General features: G+C 36.9%; 1 protein-coding gene across 3 annotated transcripts in view; it reads right to left on the bottom strand.

The window, feature by feature from the left end:
• Positions 1 to 5,365: 5,365 nt before the first annotated feature.
• Positions 5,366 to 22,586, bottom strand: part of SPATA6 (spermatogenesis associated 6) — a 113,983-nt gene continuing 96,762 nt past the window's right edge. For all 3 annotated transcript variants that reach the window (XM_016187358.2, XM_007521335.3, XM_007521337.3), the window contains 2 exons: positions 14,068 to 14,159; positions 5,366 to 5,609 (listed from right to left, as the gene is read on the bottom strand). In XM_016187358.2, the coding sequence (XP_016042844.1) occupies positions 5,429 to 5,609; positions 14,068 to 14,159 (273 nt within the window). In that variant the 3' untranslated portion in view covers positions 5,366 to 5,428. The remainder of the gene's footprint in view (positions 5,610 to 14,067; positions 14,160 to 22,586) is intronic.

The following is a 22,586-nucleotide window of genomic DNA, read 5'->3' as shown; positions in this document are numbered from 1 at the left end:
TAGTATTAGTTTCATGGCTGGATGGTAGCACACCTCGCAAAGTGCACACATTACCACACAAGAGGACCCACCATAGTCCCTGATGCCTCTCTGCAGGGAGGCAGCTTCATGAGCTGTGGTGCAGTGCTGCAGGTGTCCATGCTTCTGTCTTTCACCTTAGTAGAAAAAAGGTCATCCGGAGTAGTGTTGTTGTACAAGCATGGAGCACCAGAGGTAATTCTGGTTTCATAATAAGTAACAGCAGCTTCAATTCCTTGTTATTTCAAAACCTAAAGATGATAAGGTGGGGCTGAGAGGTAAAAAGGAAAAAAAATCAACCCAAAGCATTTAATATATAATTCTGTTCAATAAAGCAACAAAAAACTTCACTCCTGTAGCTAGTCATATATTATAAAAATTAGAGAGGAAGGCAGGCATTCTCTTCTATGGGGCTCATTTGTGTAAATCAAAAGTTAGAACACATACTATAATTTAAAATACTATTTAAAAAATCTCCACTGCAACAGCTTTGCTTAAATATTCACAAAAATACCTGGTATACTAATATTCTTGGTCAAAAGAGCCCTCTATCTATACTGAACAGGTTGGCTACCTTGGATGGCCAGAAGATATACTTATTCAATCCTTGAGTCAAAAATGCACTGCTTTGTGAATAACAAAAGATAAGACCTTGAAAAGGAAAATATTTAAGACTTATCGGGACTAACAAATTTGCATTTCACAGAGTAATTTAAATTTCACTGGAATAAAAGGTGCTTCAAACACTTACAGGCAACTGTTTCCTTGATCCACTGCCTGCCCCACTATTATTAACCCTTGGTGTAGCAGCTGACCTAGCCCTCATCACCTGAACACTATGTATTCTAGTTTAGCCAAGTAGTAAACAAAAATAAGCTTTCATAAGACTTGACTTTCTAAAATTAATTTAAGAGTACTCCTGGGCAGATAACCCCACCAATGTGTCCTAGAGCTCCATTCCGCCAGAGCCCAGTCCCACTAGGGAAAGAGAGAGACAGGCTGGAGTATGGATTGACCTGCCAACGCCCATGTTCAGTGGGGAAACAATGACAGAAGCCAGACTGTCCATCTTCTGCACTCCATAATGACCCTGGGCCCATACTCCTAGAAGGATAAAGAATAGGAAAGCTATCAGGGGAGGCAATGGAATATGGAGTTCTGGTGGGGGGAATTGTGTGGATTGTACCCCTCTTATCCTATGGTTTTTGTGTCTCCTTTTTATAAATAAAATTTTTTTAAAAAAGAGCACTCCTTAAAACAACAACAACAAAACAGATTTCACTATGGCCTTTTCAACAGACAAGCCATTTCATCTTGAGAAACTTGATATAACATTTTTTTTCCATTTTTATCTTTTTTGACTCAACTTATAATAAAAATCTTGTCAGGTCTTCCCATTTCTTTCAAAAGGTTAGATAAGAGACACTTGCAGAAAAGTGTTAGGCTTTGCACAGATTTTAGTGGTCATTCAAGCAGTCATCAAGAAAAAAACATATATATGAGAAATTCCAGCTGTGTTCTATAAAGTAGAACATACTGATGGGACTGGATGGTGACTTGGTGCCTTCCACACATAAAACCTTGGGTTCAATCCCAAGCTCCACACTGGAAGCTCCACAGGTCATACCAAGCATGAAAACAGGCAGAACTCTGTAAATGCTCATGTGTTTTGGTACCTCTACCTCTGTCCTTCACACTGCCTTCCCTTCACTTTCTATTTCTAAAAATACAGAATAAAAAATTGGGTCAACCCTGCAGTTTATCAGTATCCTATATGTTTGAGATCCTGTGTTCTTTTCTGAACACTGTATTAAAAAACAAAAACCAAAAACAAGGTCTAGACCAATAGAAGGGGAAAAATACTAAAATAAGATAATTAATAATTCAGTTTTCTAAGTGCTCTAATAATAATATTCTAGACTATGGGGCTAGGGATACAAAGATGATAGAAAATTGAACAAATAAATGTTAAGAGAGTCTGCACAGAACATGATTATCGTTTGCAACAGTATTTACTGATATTATGGATTTAAGATATTTCACATATCACAGCTTGCCATATAAAAACCGCTAACAAAAAGTTTAAAGTTCAAGAATTAGATTATATATTTTCCATAATACAAAAATAAGTCTGATGTACAGCATGTTAAGTATCTTCTCCCATTTTGTAAGAAGTCTGATTGGATGGAAGTTTCTTTTGCTGTGCAGAAATTTTTCGATTTGATATAGTCCCATGGATTTATTTTTGATTTTGTATTATTGATACCAATAAAATGTGGATGAAACACAGTGCTGCTAATATTTTCTTCTAAGTATTTGATAATTTCTGGTCTAACATCCAATTCTGGAACATCAGTTTGGAATTTACTTTTGTGTCTGGTGACATGTAGTGGTTCAGTTTCATTCTGCATGTTTCAACCCAATTTTCCCAACATCATTTGTTGATAGCTTGTTTTCAATTTCACTTGATTCTAGGAACATTTTAATTTCTTCTTAATATTTCCTCTTTCACCAGTAGTTGTTAAGTAGTATACTGTTGAGTTCCCATACTTTGGGACTTTTGCTAATTTTTGGTTGTTAAGTATTAGTTTGATTCCACTGTGGTCTGAGAAGATGCTTGGGATGATTGCTCTTGAATTTGTCAACACTGTCTTTGTGGCCTAACATACTGTCTATCCTTGAGAATGCCCCATGTGGACTCAGATTCTGTATTCCAATTTCCTGGGGTTAAGGACACTGGAAATGTCAAATAGTTCTAGTATGTCTATCTTCATTTAGTTCTGTTTATTCTCTGCCTAGATATTCAGTCAATTTGAAAGAGAGAGGTGTTGAATTATTTTTTTAATTATCTTTATTTATTGGATAGAGACAGAAATTGAGATGGTGGGAGAGATAGAGAGGGAGAGAGACAGAGATACCTACAGTACTGCTTCACCACTCACAAAGCTTTTTCCTTATAGGATGGCACCAGGGGCTTGAACCCAGGTCCTCGTGCATTGTAACATGTGTGCTCAACCAGATGTGCCACCACCCAGTTGAATTCGCTTATCATACTTGTGTTGCTGTTGATACATTTTTGTAGCTCATTCAATGTATTTAGATGCCTTTACAATGGATGCACAGATGTTAATAATTGTTGGCTCTACATTGGATGCACAGGTGTTAATAATTGTTAAGTCCTCTTGGATAACTGATCCCCTGAGCATTATGTAAAGTCCATCTCTATCTTTTTTTTTAATTTTTGTTTATAAAAAAGAAACACTGGCAAAAACCATAGTATTAGAGAGGTTCAACTCTACACAATTCCCCCTACCAGAACTCTGTATCCCATCGTCTTTTCCTATTCTTTATTCCTCTGGGAGTATGGACCCAGGGTCATTATGGGGTGCAGAAGGCTCCTGTCATTGTTTCCCCACTGAACATGGGCATTGGCAGGTCGATCCATACTCCCAGCCTGTCTCTCTTTCCCTAGTTGGACAGGGCTCTAGAGGAGTGGGGCTCCAGAACACATTGGTGGAGTCATCTGCCCAGGGAAGTCACATTGGCATCATGGTAGCATCTGGAACCTGGTGGCCTCTCTATGTGTCTGATATATAAATAGCTGATCCTGGCCTTTTTTTGTATGGTCCATTAACTTGTATGATAACCTTTCACTTTAAGTCTGGATTTGTCCTGTTGAGTTAGGTGAGATTCCAGCAGACAACATATGGTTGGGTTGTGTTTTCTGATCCATCTTTTTACTCTGCATCTTAATGGGTGAATTCAGGCCACTGACATTTACTGATAATGTGGATTTAATATATTTCACATATCACAGCTTGCCATATACAAAATGTTTTAAGACCAAGTTTAAAGTTCAAGGATTAAATAACTACTATATATTTTTCCTAATACAAATATAAGTCACTCAATTCTCCATGATAATTACAACTTTATGTGCTAAATTAATTTCAATTTAAATGGAGTTCAAGTCAATATTTTTTTAAATTAGCATTTTATAATTAACCAAAGATGAGGTCAATGACAAAGCATTACCTTGTAGCCAACTCTTCAAGTTTGCAAGCCAAGTTTATTTTTTTCTACTTTTTTCTTTCCTTTCATTTACTTTCTGGTAAATATTGGGTAGCTGGTTGTTCTTTAAATCATCACAGGTTACAGAGATGGTTGTCTTAGAGGGGGTGGCGCCTTTATTAATCAATAGATTGTCCAGTGTCTACTAAAGAGTTCTGTAACATTTTACTTTCCTTTCTGGTTTCAAGCATCATCTAAAGGAAGGAGACTACTTTTGGAGAACATATGGTACCTATGAATACTCCAAAGTGCTAAACTAAAGTATGATTTCCTTATTCTTTTATGAGCCTTTGCACACTAACAAAGGCTATTTTCTGATTCTCATTGTGCTAAAAGATACTAGGTACTAGAAGAAAGTCCTGAAAATAAAATAATTCTATCTTTAAAACTCAACTGCTCACATTTTGGACCACTGTTATTTCTAGTTCATTGTTAAACATTTCAGGCAAACATTTCTTTCAGAGAAAGAGTGAATGACTACACAAACTAAAAGGAGGACTATTCTTATGAGCTAAGAAATATAAATAGCTCTTTTCTGAGAAGAAAAATGGAAGAAACTACTAGTTCCAATAGCTTTTTTATTTATTTTTTATTGTCACCAAGATAGGGCTCAGTGCCTGCACTACAAATCCACTGCTTCCAGCAGCTATTTTTCATTTTACTCTTTTAAGGTTGGATAGAGAGAAATTGAGAGCAGGCAGGGAGATAAAGACAGAGTTAGAGAGAGAGACAGAGATAGATATAGACATAAAGAGGCACCTGCAGACCTACTTTACCTCTTGTGAAGTCTCCCACCTGCAGTTGGGGAACAGGGGGTTCCAACCCATGTATTTGAGCTTGATAATGTGTGTGTTCCACTGCCAAGCCCCCAGTTTAAACAAGTTTTAAACTCTTGGGAAACTAATTTCTGAAAACTGTCATTTTGCTTATTGTCAACAAAAGTAATCTGGTATTAATTAAATCTTAACCAGACAAGATTATCAGTTAAGCAGCTAATAAATGATACAAGAAGGTAACTACGGAAGAATATTTGATGACAGAACTGATACTTGGATACTGTTGTTGGTGATATAAAATGCATATATAAGAAACTCCTTTCTAAGTAGAAGTTGTTATTAGGTTGCAGAGAAAGGATTTTAAAACAGTGTTCTCTTCTGTGGTAAAAGAATAAAGTTTGTCTTTTATAATTTGTCATTTAAAGCCATGAAATTATTTAAGTCTCACTACTATATTCAACCAAAATACCTAATGAAAAAATAAGAGTACAGATAATAGCTCATCACATCAATCTTTTTCATTGACAAGTTGACATGGACATTCATGCTTTCATGGATGGTTCTCAAAAGCTTTCCTGTGTATGAGAAACAGAACTGCAGGCCTTCTTATATAAGTTCCTGTACAGTTTATCCATGGTGTTCTCAAAGATGGGTCGATGGGATTTTCCTTTACAAGAGACTGCCCTGTTGGACCAGTATTCACCATCATCCAAATGGAGAGTGCCACGTGGCCGTTGAAATGAGCTAAAAAAAAAGAAAAGAAATTGAAAAAAGTATTTAAATGGTTAAAAACAAGGGTGGAGCTAAATTAGAAGTAGTAGTGCTGACACCCCAGAACAGTGACCACTCAGCACCACCTTCCACTGTTACTTCCGCTGGATGTGAGTGTGATTTGAGGGACAGGAAGTTGGGTCTGCAGTAGTCAGTTTAAGAAATCTCTGAAGGAAGAAGAGAGAGGCTGTTCCCTTGGAGCTGCTGAGAATTCTGGGAGCTGAACTGGGAATTTCCAGGGGAAAGGCTACAGAGTAGCAGCAGCTGAGTTTCCCTCCTCTCCTCTCCTCTCCTCACCCCAGTCAACTAGAAATACCAAAAGAAATCACCTAGAACTGCAACAAGACAGGGTTAGAACTACTTTGGGAACCCACCAAATCACCAATGAGTGCAAAACACGTGTGGCTCATGGACAGAGAGAAGCCTAAGGAGGGATTCCTAGGGCTATAGCCCATATCTACTCCTGAGCAGCTAGTAACAGTCTGGCAGTTAGCCAGTTGAGTTTTACCAATAAAAAGACTGCTGAAAGCAACTAAGTTTCACCAAATGCAACTGTGAGTCTTCACTGCTACTGCCCCTAGGATAATGGAACATCAGCCAGGAGGCCCTATCATGACATGGGGGGAAGAGAACTGGCCAGGAAACTCAGGAGAAGATCTATACCCCAAAGACTGGATGTGGGGCTGTATAGTGAGAGCCTTTCCACATTGTTCTTCTGATGAACTGAAAGACACAGTGAATAATTGCCACAGAACCCACAGAGTATAAATGGGATTTGTTTGGAATCTCATAGGGCAAAGTAGTATTGATAGCTTGGCTCTAGCTTCTGGAAGAGCAGCTGAACTGAGCCTGGGGATTTGGATCCTTGGGGAAAGGGAGTATCTTTGCATAACCACTGTGCTATCTCTCCCCCACCCTAATTTATCTCTTGTGGTTAGGAGTGAGTGATTAAGCTAAAAACCCTACTTATAGTTAAAAAGCCCTCAGGCTCCCATAGCCTACAGTGAAGAAAAAGAACAAAAGAGACTTTAACAGCCACTGTGCTTCAATTCAGGGGTTGAGATAATATTGAAACAACTGTTAATTTCTACAACTGTGAACTCTTTATGTACCTTACTTAGACACAAGTCAATTCAGGCAAGAGTGATCAGTAGACTGAAAAGTACAGAGAGAGGGACCTCATAACACATTATATACAATGGTTAAACCAAGAAGAAACATTGGAGAAATGAACCAGGACAAAAATCTCAGCTAAAAGCCCCCAAAGGTAGAAGTACAGAAGAATGAGGTTAACACCAAAGGCTAACTGAGAAGTTAGTTACAGGAATGAGGAAAGAGTTTGCAAGTAAAGTCATCAGAAATGGGGAAATAACAAATGAGACTCTGAAAGAAAACACTAACTATCTCAAGGTAATCAGAGAGCTGAAAGCCGAAATAGCTGAACTAAGAGCACAACTAGCTGAACAAACTAGTACAGTATCAGAAAAGGGTAACAAAATAGCTGAGCTACAGAAAAAAACAGAGGGGAGAGAGAATAAATGAGTCGGAAAGTAGAATTAGTAAGATCAAGGATAAATTTGAGGAAACTAAGAAGAAAGCTCAAAAGAGATTAAGAGATACTGAAAACAGAGACGTGGGATGACTTCAAAAGAAATAATATATATTCATTACTTGCTTATCAGAGGAAGAAAAAGAGGGAAGGGAAGAAAGCATTCTACAGGACATAATAGCTGAGAACTTCTCCAGTCTAGACAACATAAAAGACATAAAGGTTCAAGAAGCCCAGAGGGTCCCAAACAATTGATCCAGACTTAAAGACACCAAGACACATCATATTTGGAATGGAAAGGAATAAGGATAAAAGAAGGATTCTGAGGGTTGCAAGACAAAAATCAAGAGTCATTATGTTAAAATTTTGCTTCAGACCATACCCATTACAAACCAAAACAAACTGAGGCCAACACAAGAAATAGATTAAGTTGAAGTATTTATTCACACAAGCACATAGAATAGTCAGTAAAAAGACACAAACTTACACAGGTAAAGACACAGGGGGCACAGCTGAGGGGTAGACACACAGGAGGGTATCAACTGAGAAGCTCACAAGCCGGAATGCCAAAAAGCCCCATAGCTTGTAAACTGTTTAGCCCTTCTTCTTCTAGCGTTTGCCCTTCTTCCGTAGCCAGTCAACAGGTCAGGTTGAAAGCTTTCAGGAGCTGCTTGTTGCTGGCTTTGAAAGTGACTGGGATCCATGTGGATTCAGTCGGCTAGGAAGGATCGTCAGTTTCCCCAATGAATTAGCCCTAAAAACTAGGATCTCTTATATCCTCTGAGATGGAGGCATTCATTCTTATCTAAGGTTCATTCTTATCTAAGGGGATCAGTGGTTAACCAGACAGTGTCCCCTCTTGCAGCATGGTGCATGGGTAAACATTCACATCCTGTATATATAGGCTAAACGAAAAGGTAGTAATCTCTGGAATTCCAGCCTCTTCAAACAAAAGGGTAATAAAAATCTCTGGAATGCCAGCCTCTCCACAAGCAGGGTAAACCACCACTTAACAACCCTATGGTACCTACCTGGGTTTAAGCATCCCCCTTGTAAACCTGAAAATATTTTCCTAAACCCTTCAGTTGGCCCTGGTAAGGGAGGGGGGTTCCTTAACTTCCCCTCACCTGTGGCAGCTTTGGCTCTGAAATGGAGAACTTTAAAGAAATTTGTTCAATAAACTCACTTTCTTACAATTTACAGAGGAAAACACGTAATACTAGCAGCAGATGCAACAGATTCTCCACAAAGACACTAAAGGACAGAAAGGAGTGGCAAGATATTTATTGAGTGTTCAATGAGAAAGGCTTTCAACCAAGACTAGTGTATCCTGCTAAACTGTCATTCAAACTAGATGGAGGAAAAAAAAAACCTCAGACAAGCAACAGTTGAAGGAATCAACTATCACCAAGCCTGCCCTGAAAGACATTCTGAAAGGTCTCCTATATACAATCAGAGTACCATAAATATGCCATATATGAGAACACTCTATTGGCATTAAAACATCTTCATTCTCTAATAACAATTGTCAATGGCCTGAATTCGCCTATTAAAAGATGGAAGATGGATCAGAAAACACAACTCAACCATAACCTGTCTGCAGAAAGCCCTCCTAACTCAACAAACACAGATTCAAATTGAAAGGATAGAAAACTATCATAAAAGACAATGGACCACAAAAAGGGAGGGATAGCTATTCTCATATCTGATATTATAGACCTTAAAATAAATAAAGTTTTAAAAGATAGGGATAGACATTACATAATGCTCAGAGGAAGAGTCATACAAGAGGTCTTAAAAATTCTTAGCATCTATTCACCCAATGGGAGGCCATTTGAATACATCAAACATCTACTGAAAGATCTACAATAATATATTAACAGCAACACAGTAATAGTAGGGGACTTCAACACCCCACTCTCTCAATTTGACAGATCATCCAGACAGGAAATCAATAAAGAAAAAAGGGAGATAAATGAAGAGATATATAAACTAGAACTATTGGACATTTTATTCAAGTACATCTGAGTCATTCTCAAGGATAGACCATATGTTAGGCCACAAAGACAACATTAGCAAATTCAGGGGAATTGAAATCACCCAAAGCATCTTCTCAGACCACAGTGGAATTAAGTTAACACTTAGCAATAAACAAACAAAAAAAAAATAGGAAAAGTACCAAAAAATGGAAACTCAACAGTACACCACTTAACAACTACTGAGTCAAAGAGGAAAGGAAGAAATCAAAATGTTTCAAGAGTTCAATAAAAATGAAGACACAAGCTATCAAAATATTTGGGACACACAGCTAAGGCGGTACTGAGAGGGAAGTTCATAGCCATACAGCACACATTAGGAAGTAAGAAAAAGCTCAAATAAACAACCTGATTGCACACCTTAAAGACTTAGAAGAAAAAGAACAAAGGAACCCTAAAGCAATCAGAATGACAGAAATAACTAAAGTTAGGGCACAAATAAAGAATATTGAAAATAAGAAAACCATACAAAAGATCAACGAAAGTAAATGTTGGTTCTTGAAAGTGTAAACAAAATCATCAAACCATTAGCCAGAGTCACAAAACAAAAAAGGGAGAAAACCCAAATAAATCAGATAGTAAATGAAAGGAGATAACACAACAGACACCACAGAAATTCAACATATATCATGAAAGGTTTCTATGAACAACTATATGCCACCAAGTTAGAGAGCCTGGAAAAAATGGACAATTTCCTAGATACCTACAAACTTCCAAAATTAAATGAAGAGGAGCTAGATAATATGTACAGGCCCATCACAGCCAACAAAATTGAAACAGTTATCAAAAACCTTTCCAAGAATAAAAGTCCTGGACCATATGGTTTTACAAATGACTTCTACAAAACCTTCAAGGAAGAGTTAATACCTCTACTTTTAAAAGTCTTCCAGAAGATTGAAGACACAGGAATACTCCCAGCTTCTATGAAGCCAGCATCACTCTGATACCAAAAACAGACAGGGATACAATAAAAAAAAAAAAAAGAAAATTACAGACTGATATCTCTGATGAACATAGATGGTAAAACATAGAACAAAATTCTAGCCAACCAGATACAACAGTATATTAAAAAGATTGTTCATCATGACCAAGTGGGATTTATCCCAGGGATACAAGGTTGGTTTCATATATGTAAATCAATCAACATGATCCACCACATCAAACACAAGACCAAAAACATTATGGTTATATCAATAGATGCAGAGAAAGCCTTTGACAAAATCCAACATCCCTTTATGATCAAAATGCTACAAAAAATGAGGATAGATGGAAAGTTCCTCAAGTGGAACCCGTATATAGGAAACCTACAGCCAACATCATACTTACAGCCAACATCATACTTAATGGTGAAAAACTGGAAGCATTTTCCTTCAGACCAGGTACTAGACAGGGCTGCCCACTATCACCATTACTATTCAACATAGTGTTGGAAGTTCTTGCCATAGCAATCAGGTAGGAGCAAGGAATTAAAGGGGTACAGATTGGAAGAGAAGAAGTCAAACTCTTCCTGCTTGAAGATGATAGTATACATAGAAAAACCTAAAAAATCCAGTAGGAAGCTTTTGGAAATTATCAGGCAATACAGTAAGGTGTTAGGCTACAAAATTAACATTCAAAAGTCAGTGGCATTCCTTTATGCAAACACGAAGTTGGAAGAAGATGAAATCCAGAAACCAATTCCTTTCACTATAGCAACAAAAATAATAAAATACCTAGGAATAAACCTAACCAAAGAAGTGAAAGACCTTTATACTGAAAATCATAAGTCACTACTCAAGGAGATAGAAAAGGACACAAAGAAGTGGAAAGATATTCCATGTGCATGGGTTGAAGAATTAACATCATTAAGATGAATATACTACCCAGAGCTATATACAAATTTAATGCAGTTCTCATTAAGATCCCAACCACTTTTCTTTTAGGAGAATATAACAAAAGCTACAAATGTTTATCTGGAACCAGAAAAGACCTAGAATTGCCAAAACAATCTTGAGAAGAAAGAACAGAACTGGAGGCATCACACTCCCAGATCTCAAATTGTATTATAGGGCCATTGTAATCAAAACTGCTTGGTACTGGAATATAAACAGATACACTAAAATATTGAACAAAATTCTAGCCAAATGGATACATCAGTATATTAAAAAGATTATTCATCATGGCCATGTGGGATTTATTCCAGGGATGCAAGGTTTTTTTAATATACATAAATCAATCAATGTGATCCACCACATCAATAAATGAGAAAAAGGGCTTGGTGCCTGCACTACGAATCCACTGCTCCTGGGAGCCATCTTCTCCATTTTGTTCCCTTTGTTGTTATTATTATTGTTGTTGTCATTACTGTTGTTGGATAGGATAGAGAGGAGGGGAAACATAGAGGGGGAGAGAAAGACAGGCACCTGCAGACCTGCTTCACCACCTATGAAGTGACCCCCCAGCAGGTGAGGAGCCAGGGGCTTGAACCAGGATCCTTATGCTTGTCCTTGCACTTTGCACCATGTTTGCTTAACCTCCAAATTAAATCTTTATCGAAATCTTTATTTTATGGATATATGGCAGTCTGCTCAGACTATGAGAAAAAAAAGCCACAAAGTAAGACCTGTGATTTTGAAGAATAAAATAATTATAAAATAACTGTCCTTTGGTAATGAAACAATCACACATATACACACAAACAAACATTAAGATTCAAAAAGAATATCAGAAAAGAAAACACAAGTAGAACCTGAACTGGAGTTGATGTATTGCACCAAAATAAAAGACTTTGGGGTGGGGGGGGGGAGAGTACAGGTCCTGGAAAAGGATGATAGAGGACCTTGTGGGGGGTTGTATTGTTATATGGAAATCTGAGAAATGTTATGCATATACAAACTATTTTATTTGCTGTGGACTGTAAAACATTAATCCCCTAATAAGTAAAAAAAAATATATTCAAAAAGAAGAGAGTAAAAGCAAATAACTGTGGTATCACAAAAAGTAGAGGATTGATGGTGTTATATGTCCAGTAAGAGTGCCATATCTGGCAAACCAGAAACTAAATTCCAGTTAAGCTTTTTTTTTTTTTTTTCTTAAACCAAAGCACTATTCAGCTCTGGCTTATGGTGGTGGTGGGGACTGAACCTAGGACTTTGGAACTTCAGGCATGAAAGTCTCTTTGCATAAGCATTATGCTATCTACCTTGTCCTCCCAGTTCAATCTTTTATATCTGTGGAACAACAGGCAGTTTAGTTAACTGTTGGGTCTCCGCTTCAATAACTGTAGTTTTGCAGCCTTGTTTTATAAATCAAGAGAAAATATATAATATAATGGCTGCCTTGCCCATAGACATGACTAAGTGTGAGGCACTAAACTACTAGGTATTGTATATATCAATAGCTCTTGATAACCCTATGAATATAGGAACTATAGAAATTGAGACTGGGTCATGTAATTTGAACTAGCTTTTGATCAAACAATCAGTCTTAAAAATTTTTTTGACATGGCCCAGTAAGTGGTAAGATGACTCCTAGTTACCTCAATAAAATTCTTACACATATATAAGCATGTGAAAAATGTGCATAACTGTCTTAATAATGGTTAAAAATCAGAAGCAACCTAAGTACTCATGCATAGTAGAACAAATAAAATTGTGGAATATGCATAAAATAGTATAGTGTACGGCAGGAAAAATAAATTACAATTTTCAACATGGGTATAATGAAAAAGCCAATTAAGAGGATAACAAAACAAGATTCAAATCTAATAATTACCTATAGATAATTCAAAACTGGGACAATATAACAAAGCTTACTTCTGTTTGGTTTTCATTGAGGAAATTCTGTTTTCCAAAATAACTGACATTTTAGGAGTAGGATTTCACACCTCTTCAAAATGTTAGCACACTTTGCCCAACACTAGGCACTGGAGTCCCCTTTGTTTCGAACCCTGCTCTCTAACCATAGATAAGTTTACCAGGGGCAAGATCAGAGGACTGGGTCCAAAGACAGTAGTGCATTTTCATTATATGAATTTTTTTTCTTTTAGAGAGATACAGAGAGGAAGAGGCAGAGAAAGAAAGAGACAGTAAAAGAGATTACAGCACCAATGCTTCCTTCAATACAGTGGGGGCCAGATTTGAACCTGGACTGCGTATATGGCAAACCAGCTTCTTATCCTGTGAGTTATTTCACCTGTTCTCAGAGGTCTTTTTTTATTTTGTTTACTTTTTCTTACGTTTTTTTCATTAGTGAACTTAGGAAAGTTGAAAAAGTCATATAGTAGCCAATGTTATAACATTAAGTAGTTCAGGGTAAACTTTAATTATATACACAGATAACTAAATTTTTATAACCCCTTTTTCTTTTTTGCTTCCAGGTTTATTGCTGGGGCTTGGTGACTGCACTATGAATCCACTGTTTCTGGTAGCCATTTTTTCCATTTTTGTTGTTGGATAGCACAGAGAGAAATTGAGAAAGGAGGGGTTATAAAAATTTAGTTATCTGTGTATATAATTAAAGTTTACCCTGAACTACTTAATGTTATAACATGGTCGAGTAATATGGGGGATGTCATTTGTATTAAAATATCCTGAATGAACTCACAGACACGTAGATTCAAAAAGACAGTGAAACATATTACAGTTGTAGACAGGATGAAGGACATCACCATTAGTTGACTACACTTGCTGTCCTTAAAGTTTTCAGTAATGTAAATATTTAAAATAGCGTTTTAGATAGTTATAATAATTACCAACATATAACTATTATTAACTCTAAATTCCCATCAAATTCAGCAGACTTTCTAAATCAGGTTACTTTTAGACTATGAAAAACAGCTATATACAAGTATAAGTGAAGGCCTTACCTATACTCTGGGTCACTGTCGTAGGCAGGGTCTCGGTATAAAAGACTTCGTTTAATGTCCAGTTCATCTTCTTTATCTGGGTCTCTCTCATCCTGAGAAATTAAAATATGTTTATTAATTCATATCATAATTAAAGTAATACTTAGATTTTTTCAAGGTAAATGGTTTTCCCTACCCTTGTTACAGGAAACTGAGTGAAATGTTTGGATTTTTTTGGAAAGAAACAAAAGGCTAAATGAGACTTCACTATTCAGTTCACTAAAATTAATATAGTTTTATTATATTTTGCTAATAAATTTATCAAAGACAAGGCACCAGTAGATGTTTCCTTAACAATGAATTAAGAGGAAAAGATACTGTGTCAAGGTATGTGATATGTATTATCTCCCACATTGTTATGTGAACTAAAATATTGTGCCTGTGCTTTGAAAGATAAGTGTTGAAGGTAAATTACACAGGAGCAAGCATTCAAACACATATCTATGATTACAAAGGGAAAGATTTAGAATTATTTGCATAAGCCAAATGAATCACAAAAGATCAAAATGAAAGACAAGGCAGTTGGAAATAAAACACATGGCATTGCCTCAATTTACAGCTCAGCTTTCCCCCCCCCCCCACTATTCATATAGGAAATGGGATTCCAAAGAGATGGCTTTGTAAATTATATTATTCATGTTTAATTATGACCTTTGATGTAACTGTATATAATTCAGTAGCAAATATTCTTCTCAATTACTTGCCAAAATTCTTGTGCCTTAATAAAGCAGGAACAAAAATAAAGCAAACTTAGAATAAAACGAACTAGTGAGCACATATATGCTGTCATAATCATTATCATTAGTAAGAGTTTATTCACTCTATGTAAGACATCAGATTACATAGATTATGAAGAAAAATGTTTTTAATGTATTTATGGCATGCATGAAATTGGAAAGAGAGCAGTCAAATATGAGCAATAAATAATAGGGCACATTTAAAAGTTATGGGTAATGTGATTATCTATCTACAAATATTTATAGCTTTTTTAATATTTTATTTTATTTATTTATTCCCTTTTGTTGCCCTTGTTGTTTTATTGTTGTAGTTATTATTGTTGTTGTCGTCGTTGGTGGATAGGACAGAGAGAAACGGAGAGGAGGGGAAGACAGAGAGGGGGAGAGAAAGATAGACACCTGCAGACCTGCTTCACCGCCTGTGAAGCAACTCCCCTGCAGGTGGGGAGCCGGGGTTCGAACCGGGATCCTTATGCCGGTCCTTGTGCTTTGCGCCACCTGCGCTTAACCCGCTGCGCTACAGCCCGACTCCCAGCTTCTTTTTTTTAATCAGAACACTGCTCAGCTCAGGCTTATTGTACAGGAGAATATTAACCTGGGACTTGGAGCCTCAGGTATGACAGTCTCTTTGCATAATCATTATGCTATCTACCCCCTTTTCATTTATTGCTTCTAAATTAATTGAACCCTGTCATTATGAATTCAAATAATTTCTAATTTTTCTGTTTTCTCAACATATTTTGGTTTATAGCACCACAATTTTTGTTCAAGGTATCTGCACATTCAGAGAGTCAGGGCTTGTATTAGGATAAGGCTATGGCTGTGATACAGAGAAACAACAAAACTTTTGATAATTGTGTGAGAGTAGGATGACAAAACATAGCCAGATTCTCAGACACAATATTGACATAGGAAGGTGCATAAGACTGACAGGTATAAAGCTAACCCCCAAATATCTGAGAAGCAAAATGGATGGCCTCATAGTCTTAATGTGATTAAAAGATAAAGATCTGGGGACTGGGAGGGTTAAGTGCACATGGCACAAAGCTCAAGGACCGGAGTAAGGATCCTGGTTCGGTTCGAGCCCCAGGCTCCCCACCTGCAGGTGGGTCATCACGAGCAGTGAAGCAGGTTTGCAGGTGTCTGTCTTTCTCTCTCCGTCTCTGTCTTCGCCTCCTCTCTCTATTTCTCTCTGTCCTATCCAGCAACAATGACAGCAATAATAATAATAACAACAACGATAAACAACAAGGGCAACAAAAGGGAAAAAATAGCCTCCAGGAGCAGTGGATGCGTAGTGCAAGCTCCAAGCCCCAACAATAACCCTGGAGACCAAATAATAATAATAATAAAAATAAAATAAAATAAAAAATAAAAATAAAAAGCTAAAGATCTACGAGGATGAAGAGACCTAAAAACACTAGTGATAATAACTTAAGGACCTCTAACTATCTTTAAATTAGAGGCAAGCAAGATATCAATAAGCAAACAAATCTGGCCTTTACTCAAGCAAGGGTTATTTTGTGGGAAAATGTATTTAGCATTTTTCCTTTTTTTTTTTTTTTAAATAGAGCAATCTAGAGAGGTTAAACTGAAAATTGAAACTGAAAGGTCCTCAAACCATATGCTTGATGAAAACTTGATAAATTTGGGGGCTATGCCAGGCTGTAAGCAAATGCACAATAATACAAAAATGACTAAAAATCAAAGTTAATATGCCAATCAGGTGATACTTAAAAGAAAGTAGGAAATCAATGAAAATTGAAAGTCTTGAAAAGTATGAATCAAGGAAGTTGAGCAGTAGCGCAGCGGGTTAAGCACATGTGGTGCAAAGCGCAAGGACCAGCATAATGATCCCGGTTTGAGGCCCCAGCTCTCCACCTATTGGGGAGTTGCTTCACAAGTGGTGAAGCAGGTCTGCAGGTGTCTTACCTTTCTCTCCCCGTCTTCCCCTCCTCTCTCCATTTCTCTCTGTCCTATCCAATGATGACACCATCATTAACAACAATAATAACTACATCAATAAAACAAGGGCAACAAAAGGGAAAATAAATATTTTTTTTAAATAAGTGAATAAAAAAAGTATTAATCAACACTCATTTGCCCTCATTTAAACAACAAGATGTGACAGAGAAACCAGCTGACATCTTGGTGAATATGCAGAATTGGTGTCACAAATAAAGAAACAGGACTCAACTATAAAGATAATGAAGTCTGAACCTTCCTAGTATGGAAATATAAAGAAAACAACTTAAAGTTTCTGATGAGCAGGACAAAAATAACCTCACCTTCTTGGTTCTAATTATAAAATTTCCAGCTTTGGACCTTCCAGTCTGAAAGGCATTGATTTAAAATCTGTACAGACTGGGCTGTGGCATATCTGACAGGTCACACATATCTTTAAGGACTCAGGTTCAAGTCCCTAGTCCCCGGCTTCAGGAGGAATGCTTCACAAGCAATGATCCTACAATACCACTCCTAGGCATATATAACCAAATGATATGAAAACACTAATACAAAGAAACAAAAATACCCTGTGTATGATATGTACAAACATACATAAAGCTCAAAGCTGTTTTATTCACAGTTGATAAGGAGTGGAAGAAACCCAATGCTCACTGACAGATGACTAGATAAATTATGAGGCAAATATTCAATGAAGTACTACTGTGCAACTTTAAAAGATGATATTGTGTCCTTCAGGACAAAAAGGATGGAACTGGAACTGATGATGCTAAGTGAAGTAAGGAAGTGAGAGATAACTACTGGATAGTTTTGCTCATATATGAAGTATAGGAATGAATAAACTAACTAAAAAAAATTAGGACCAGGAGGCTGGGCAGTAATGCAGCGGGTTACGCGCACATGGTGCAAAGCTCAAGGACTGGCTAAGGATCTGGGTTTGAGCCCAGGGTTCCCAACCTACAGGTGGGTCGCTTCACGAGCAATGAAGCAGGTCTGCAGGTGTCTATCTTTCACTGTTCCTCTGTTTTCCCCTCTTCTCTCCATTTCTCTCTGTCTTACCCAACAACAATGACATCAATAACAACAATAATAACAACAACAAAACAAAAAATCCATGGGCAACAAAAGGGAAAAAATAGCCTCCAGGAGCAGTGGATTTGTGGTACAGGCTCTGAGCCCCAGCAATAACCCTGGAGGCAAAAAAAAAAAAGTACAAAAAAAAAAATTAGGACCAAATCTCTAAGACTTTGTGAAAAATATAGTGGTTGTCATTGGGGAGTGGGGGCCATAGAACATAGAGGCTGTGGTTGAGGTGTGAAATTATTACCCTATAATCTTATAAATCATTACGAAATTGCTAATAGAAAACAGAAAAATAATTAAGAAAACCATCTACCAACACAGACAGCTATATATCCTTGAGGAAGAATTATTCATTGACTTAGATAAGTAATTAAAATGTGAATCTTTTCCTGTTTGCATGTTTGCACTAAAAAATGGGAGTAGACTAAGTACTTCATGAAAAAACAGTATACATGCTCAGTTTTGGGGGTTGCATGGTCTTTGTTCATACTTATCTATATTGATATAGGCTAAGAACACCACAAATAACATATAATCAAATAAGCCTCTATAGTCTAATAAAATTTTAAAGAAAAAAATTGTCAGTGTGCTGACTCCTACAATAAAAATTAGCTCATGAGTGTTGAAAACAAAAACAAGCCAGATTCAAAAGAGGACAAAGTTGTATATTTCTACTTATAAAATGTACAAAGCCAAACTCAGCAGACTGATAGATATTACAATACAGCGAGTGATGTGATGAATGAAACATAGTACCAGAAGCAGTTCTGTAATGCTGGTATCCTCATGGCTCTAACCTAAATACTATCCGACAAGGGTTCACTTAGTGAGAAAAACCAGTGTTTTATATATTAGTATCAAAGTATATTATAGTGAAGTATAGTTCCATAAATGCTTCAGAAGCAGAATGTATTAAAATATCTAGTATAGAAGTAATAATAATGAAAAAAAGCAAATGGTATGTATCTGATGAAACAGAATGAATTAACTAGATAGTCCCATGAATGACTACTATGAAGAAATGGAGGCCAATCACCAAGTCACAAATAAATGTTGGTAATATCTGTGGAGGAGGAAAGAACGGGAAACATTAAGGCATCTCATAAATTACATAACTCTGAAATAAGATTGTCCACTCATAACCCTCATGACAGGAGGCAGCTTATCCATTAAAGAGTGCACTTAAATATTTGGCAGGACCCAGGTTTGAGTGTCAGTCTACCACTTGGGAACACTAACAGGAAGAGTCATGAGCAGTGGAGCAGCACTGTGATGTCTCTCCTTCTCTACTGTGATGTCTTCTCCTTCCCTTCCTGTCTTAAAAAAAAAAAACTGAGCAAGAGAGAGAGAGAGAGACAGAGATAGACAGAGAAAGAGGAAAAAGAAACAAACACCCCTCCAAGATCTGTGAGATCTTGCAGAAAAAGAAGCCTGAGTGAAAAGATTGAAGATTCTGGTTGAAATGAGGGTGGGGACAGGGAATGCATACTGGTTAGGGTGGGGTAAGGAACCCCACTTATGAATAGTAATGAGGTTTTCTCAATTCCATAGTGATGAGTACAAAGGGTTTACAGTATGTTCTGAAGGATCTGAAGTAGTCTGGGATCCATTAACTCTCAGAACTAACATGCCAAAGTCATCTTCAAGATAAAATTCTACATTGAGTAGAAACATCTGGGCGAAAGAATACAAATTGAGCAAGGAGATAAAAGTAAAGGAAATAAGAACTTTCTATATAAATGTTGGTAAGGGAAAGACAGCCAGGAAATGCTGGAAACTAAGCTGACACACTGTGGAACAAATGATGACAACAGAAAAAAAAAAGCATCTAGAAAAGTTAATGGAAATCATGTGTACCCTCTAAAAGCTCAGGAAATATAACTTTAGACACAAAATAATGGCAAATAAGTTAAATTTCATAAAAAGGTCTTAAAAGTGGAGGGAGGTATAAAATAATGAAATCTTCAAAAAAAAAAAAACATGTTAAAAATGCCTACCAAACAAAACATGTCAATATATTTGAAATACAGTATTGTTTTTCTAGCAAATTGGTCTTTGACCTGGAAATTCGTGTGTGTGTTTAATACTTAAATTTTGGTGACAATACCAATATGAGTTATGGTGCTGATTATTTGAAGTTTTTTAGCTTACTTTGTGCCTCTAGTTATATTTTTTGTGAATATATTCATGAATTGTAATTTATTACACTTGTTCACACCTTAAATTCCTCTTTTTAAAAGGAGCTCCTATTAAATATACATATATTATGTTTTCTACACCTTCAAATTCTTTCCATGTCATCATTTCATTTAAAATTTATTTCCTTCAGTTTTCTTAAAAGTATACCATCTTATGAACTTTCAGATTTTGAGGGAAAATTACGTTGCAACATGGCTTCTGTGAATTCTTGTGCATGCTCATCCTTATGTAGAATATTTTCATTTTACATGAGTCAGATTGATCTATATAAACAGTAAATTTTTGACAAACTACAGTGTAAGACTTCTGGTACTAGAACATAAAAGACATTGACCCTTTGGTCTTCTCTTGTCATATCACTTATTATTGGGAAGCCAATTGTCCAGTCATAAGAACATATATATTACATATTTTTTTATTGTTTTTTAAATTTTTTTATATTTATTTTCCTTTTTGTTGCCCTTGTTGTTTAACATTGTTGTGGTTATTCATGTCGTTGTTGTTGGATAGGACAGAGAGAAATGGAGAGAGGAGGGGAAGACAGAGAGAGGGAGAGAAAGATAGACACCTGCAGAACTGCTTCACAGCCTGTGAAGCGACTCCCCTGCAGGTGGGGAGCTGGGGGCTGGAACCAGGATCCTTATGCGGGTTTTTGCGCTTTGCGCCACCTGCGCTTAACCCTCTGCACTACCGCCCAACTCCCCATAGCTCAATGGAATCTCTCTGTCTCTCTTCCTCTCTATCTCCCCCCCTCAATTTCTCTCTATCTCTATCCAATAACAAATAAATTTAAAAAAAAATTTTAAAATCCAAAAAAAAAATTAAAATAAAGCCAAAGTTTTATTTTTCATAGAGAAAACAGTAATAACACCCCATGAGATTTTTTTCACTTTATAAAATAATCTTCATTGTATTACAACAGATAAGAGATTATAAAAGAAAGCAACTAAGATTGACAGGCTGATTATCTCTTGCTGTAACATGGGCATAACCTAGGTTTAAGCCCAGCCTTCCTCTCCCAGCCCTCCTCTCACTTATGGAAGTTTCAGTACTGTGGTGTTTTTCTATCTCAGACTTCATATCTGAAAAAAAGGCAGCAAGTATTTCATATCTGAAAAAAAGGCATCAAATATTAACTAAATGTTTTCCACATTCCATCGCCATTCTAAGCATTTTATATATGCTATTAGTACAAGGAACCTATCAGAACACTATAGAGAAATAACTTTTAAACATATTCCATAAAAAGCCTTCATGAAGGAGCACTGAATCCAATGACTAATGTACAATAGCTAAGAAATGTTTAGCAAGATGATTAGCAAGGCTTACTAATCATTCCGTAAGTATTAAAATTTAAAATGCAACATTTCCAGTATATCACATATGTTTCCTGATTTATTCTTATATTTATTTGAAAAAAAATCTGCCAGTACTTACTTCCCTCACCCCAGGGCAACTGATCACCTGATGTTATCTTATTTGTTTCTTCAAAGAAGGTCCTGACCATAAAGTTAGACATCTTAGTAGTAATTTTCTAAAGTAGGGATTTCCAGCTACAGTGAGTGCATATGTATTTTGGACCACAAACTGTTTTGTTTTGATTTGATTTGAATTAAATGAAATAGGTTTATATAAAATTAGTATTTTAAATATAATTAGAAAATGTAAAACACAAATCAGAACTTGGACTAGAGTTGGTGTTTTGCATGAAAGGAAGAAAGAAAGAAAAAAGAAGGAGAGAGAGAGAAATAAAGAAGCAATTACAGAAGCCAGACCTTCTACCTTCTGCAACCCTCAATGACCCTGGGTCCATGCTCCCAGAGGGATAGAGAGTGGGAAAGCTATCATAGGAGGGGGTAGGTTATGGAGATTGGGTGGTGGGAATTGCGTGGAGTTGTACCACTCCTACCTTATGTTTTTGTTCATTAATCCCTTCTTAAATAAAAAATAAAAAAAAAGAGAAAGGAAGGAAGAGGGAGGGAAAGAAAAAGAAAAGAAGGGAGTCCCGTGGTAGCACAGTGGGTAAGTACACATGATGCAAAGCACAAGGACTGGCGTAAGAGACCCCGGCTCCCCACTTGCAGGGGAGTCGCTTCACAAGCGGTGAAGCAGGTCTGCAGGTGTCTGTCTTTCTCTCCCCCTCTCTGTCTTCCCCTCCTCTCTCTCCATTTCTCTCTGTCCTATCCAACAACGAACAACATCAACAATGTTAATAATAATAACCACAACGAGGGGATGCATTGGATCGACCTTCTCGTGGTGCATCCCGTGAGTACCCATTCATTGGGGAAACTGATGATCCTTCCTAGCCGACTGAATCCACATGGATCCCAGTCACTTTCAAAGCCAGCAACAAGCAGTTCCTGACAGCTTTCAACCTGACCTGTTGACTGGCTACGGAAGAAGGGCAAACGCTAGAAGAAGAAGAACCACAACGAGGCTACAACAACAAGGGCAACAAAAGGTGGAAAAAAAATGGCCTCCAGGAGCAGTGGA

Source organism: Erinaceus europaeus, chromosome 13, assembly GCF_950295315.1.
Source record: "Erinaceus europaeus chromosome 13, mEriEur2.1, whole genome shotgun sequence".
In the NCBI taxonomy this organism is placed as follows: domain Eukaryota; kingdom Metazoa; phylum Chordata; class Mammalia; order Eulipotyphla; family Erinaceidae; genus Erinaceus; species Erinaceus europaeus.
This window is presented reverse-complemented; position numbering and strand designations above follow the sequence as displayed.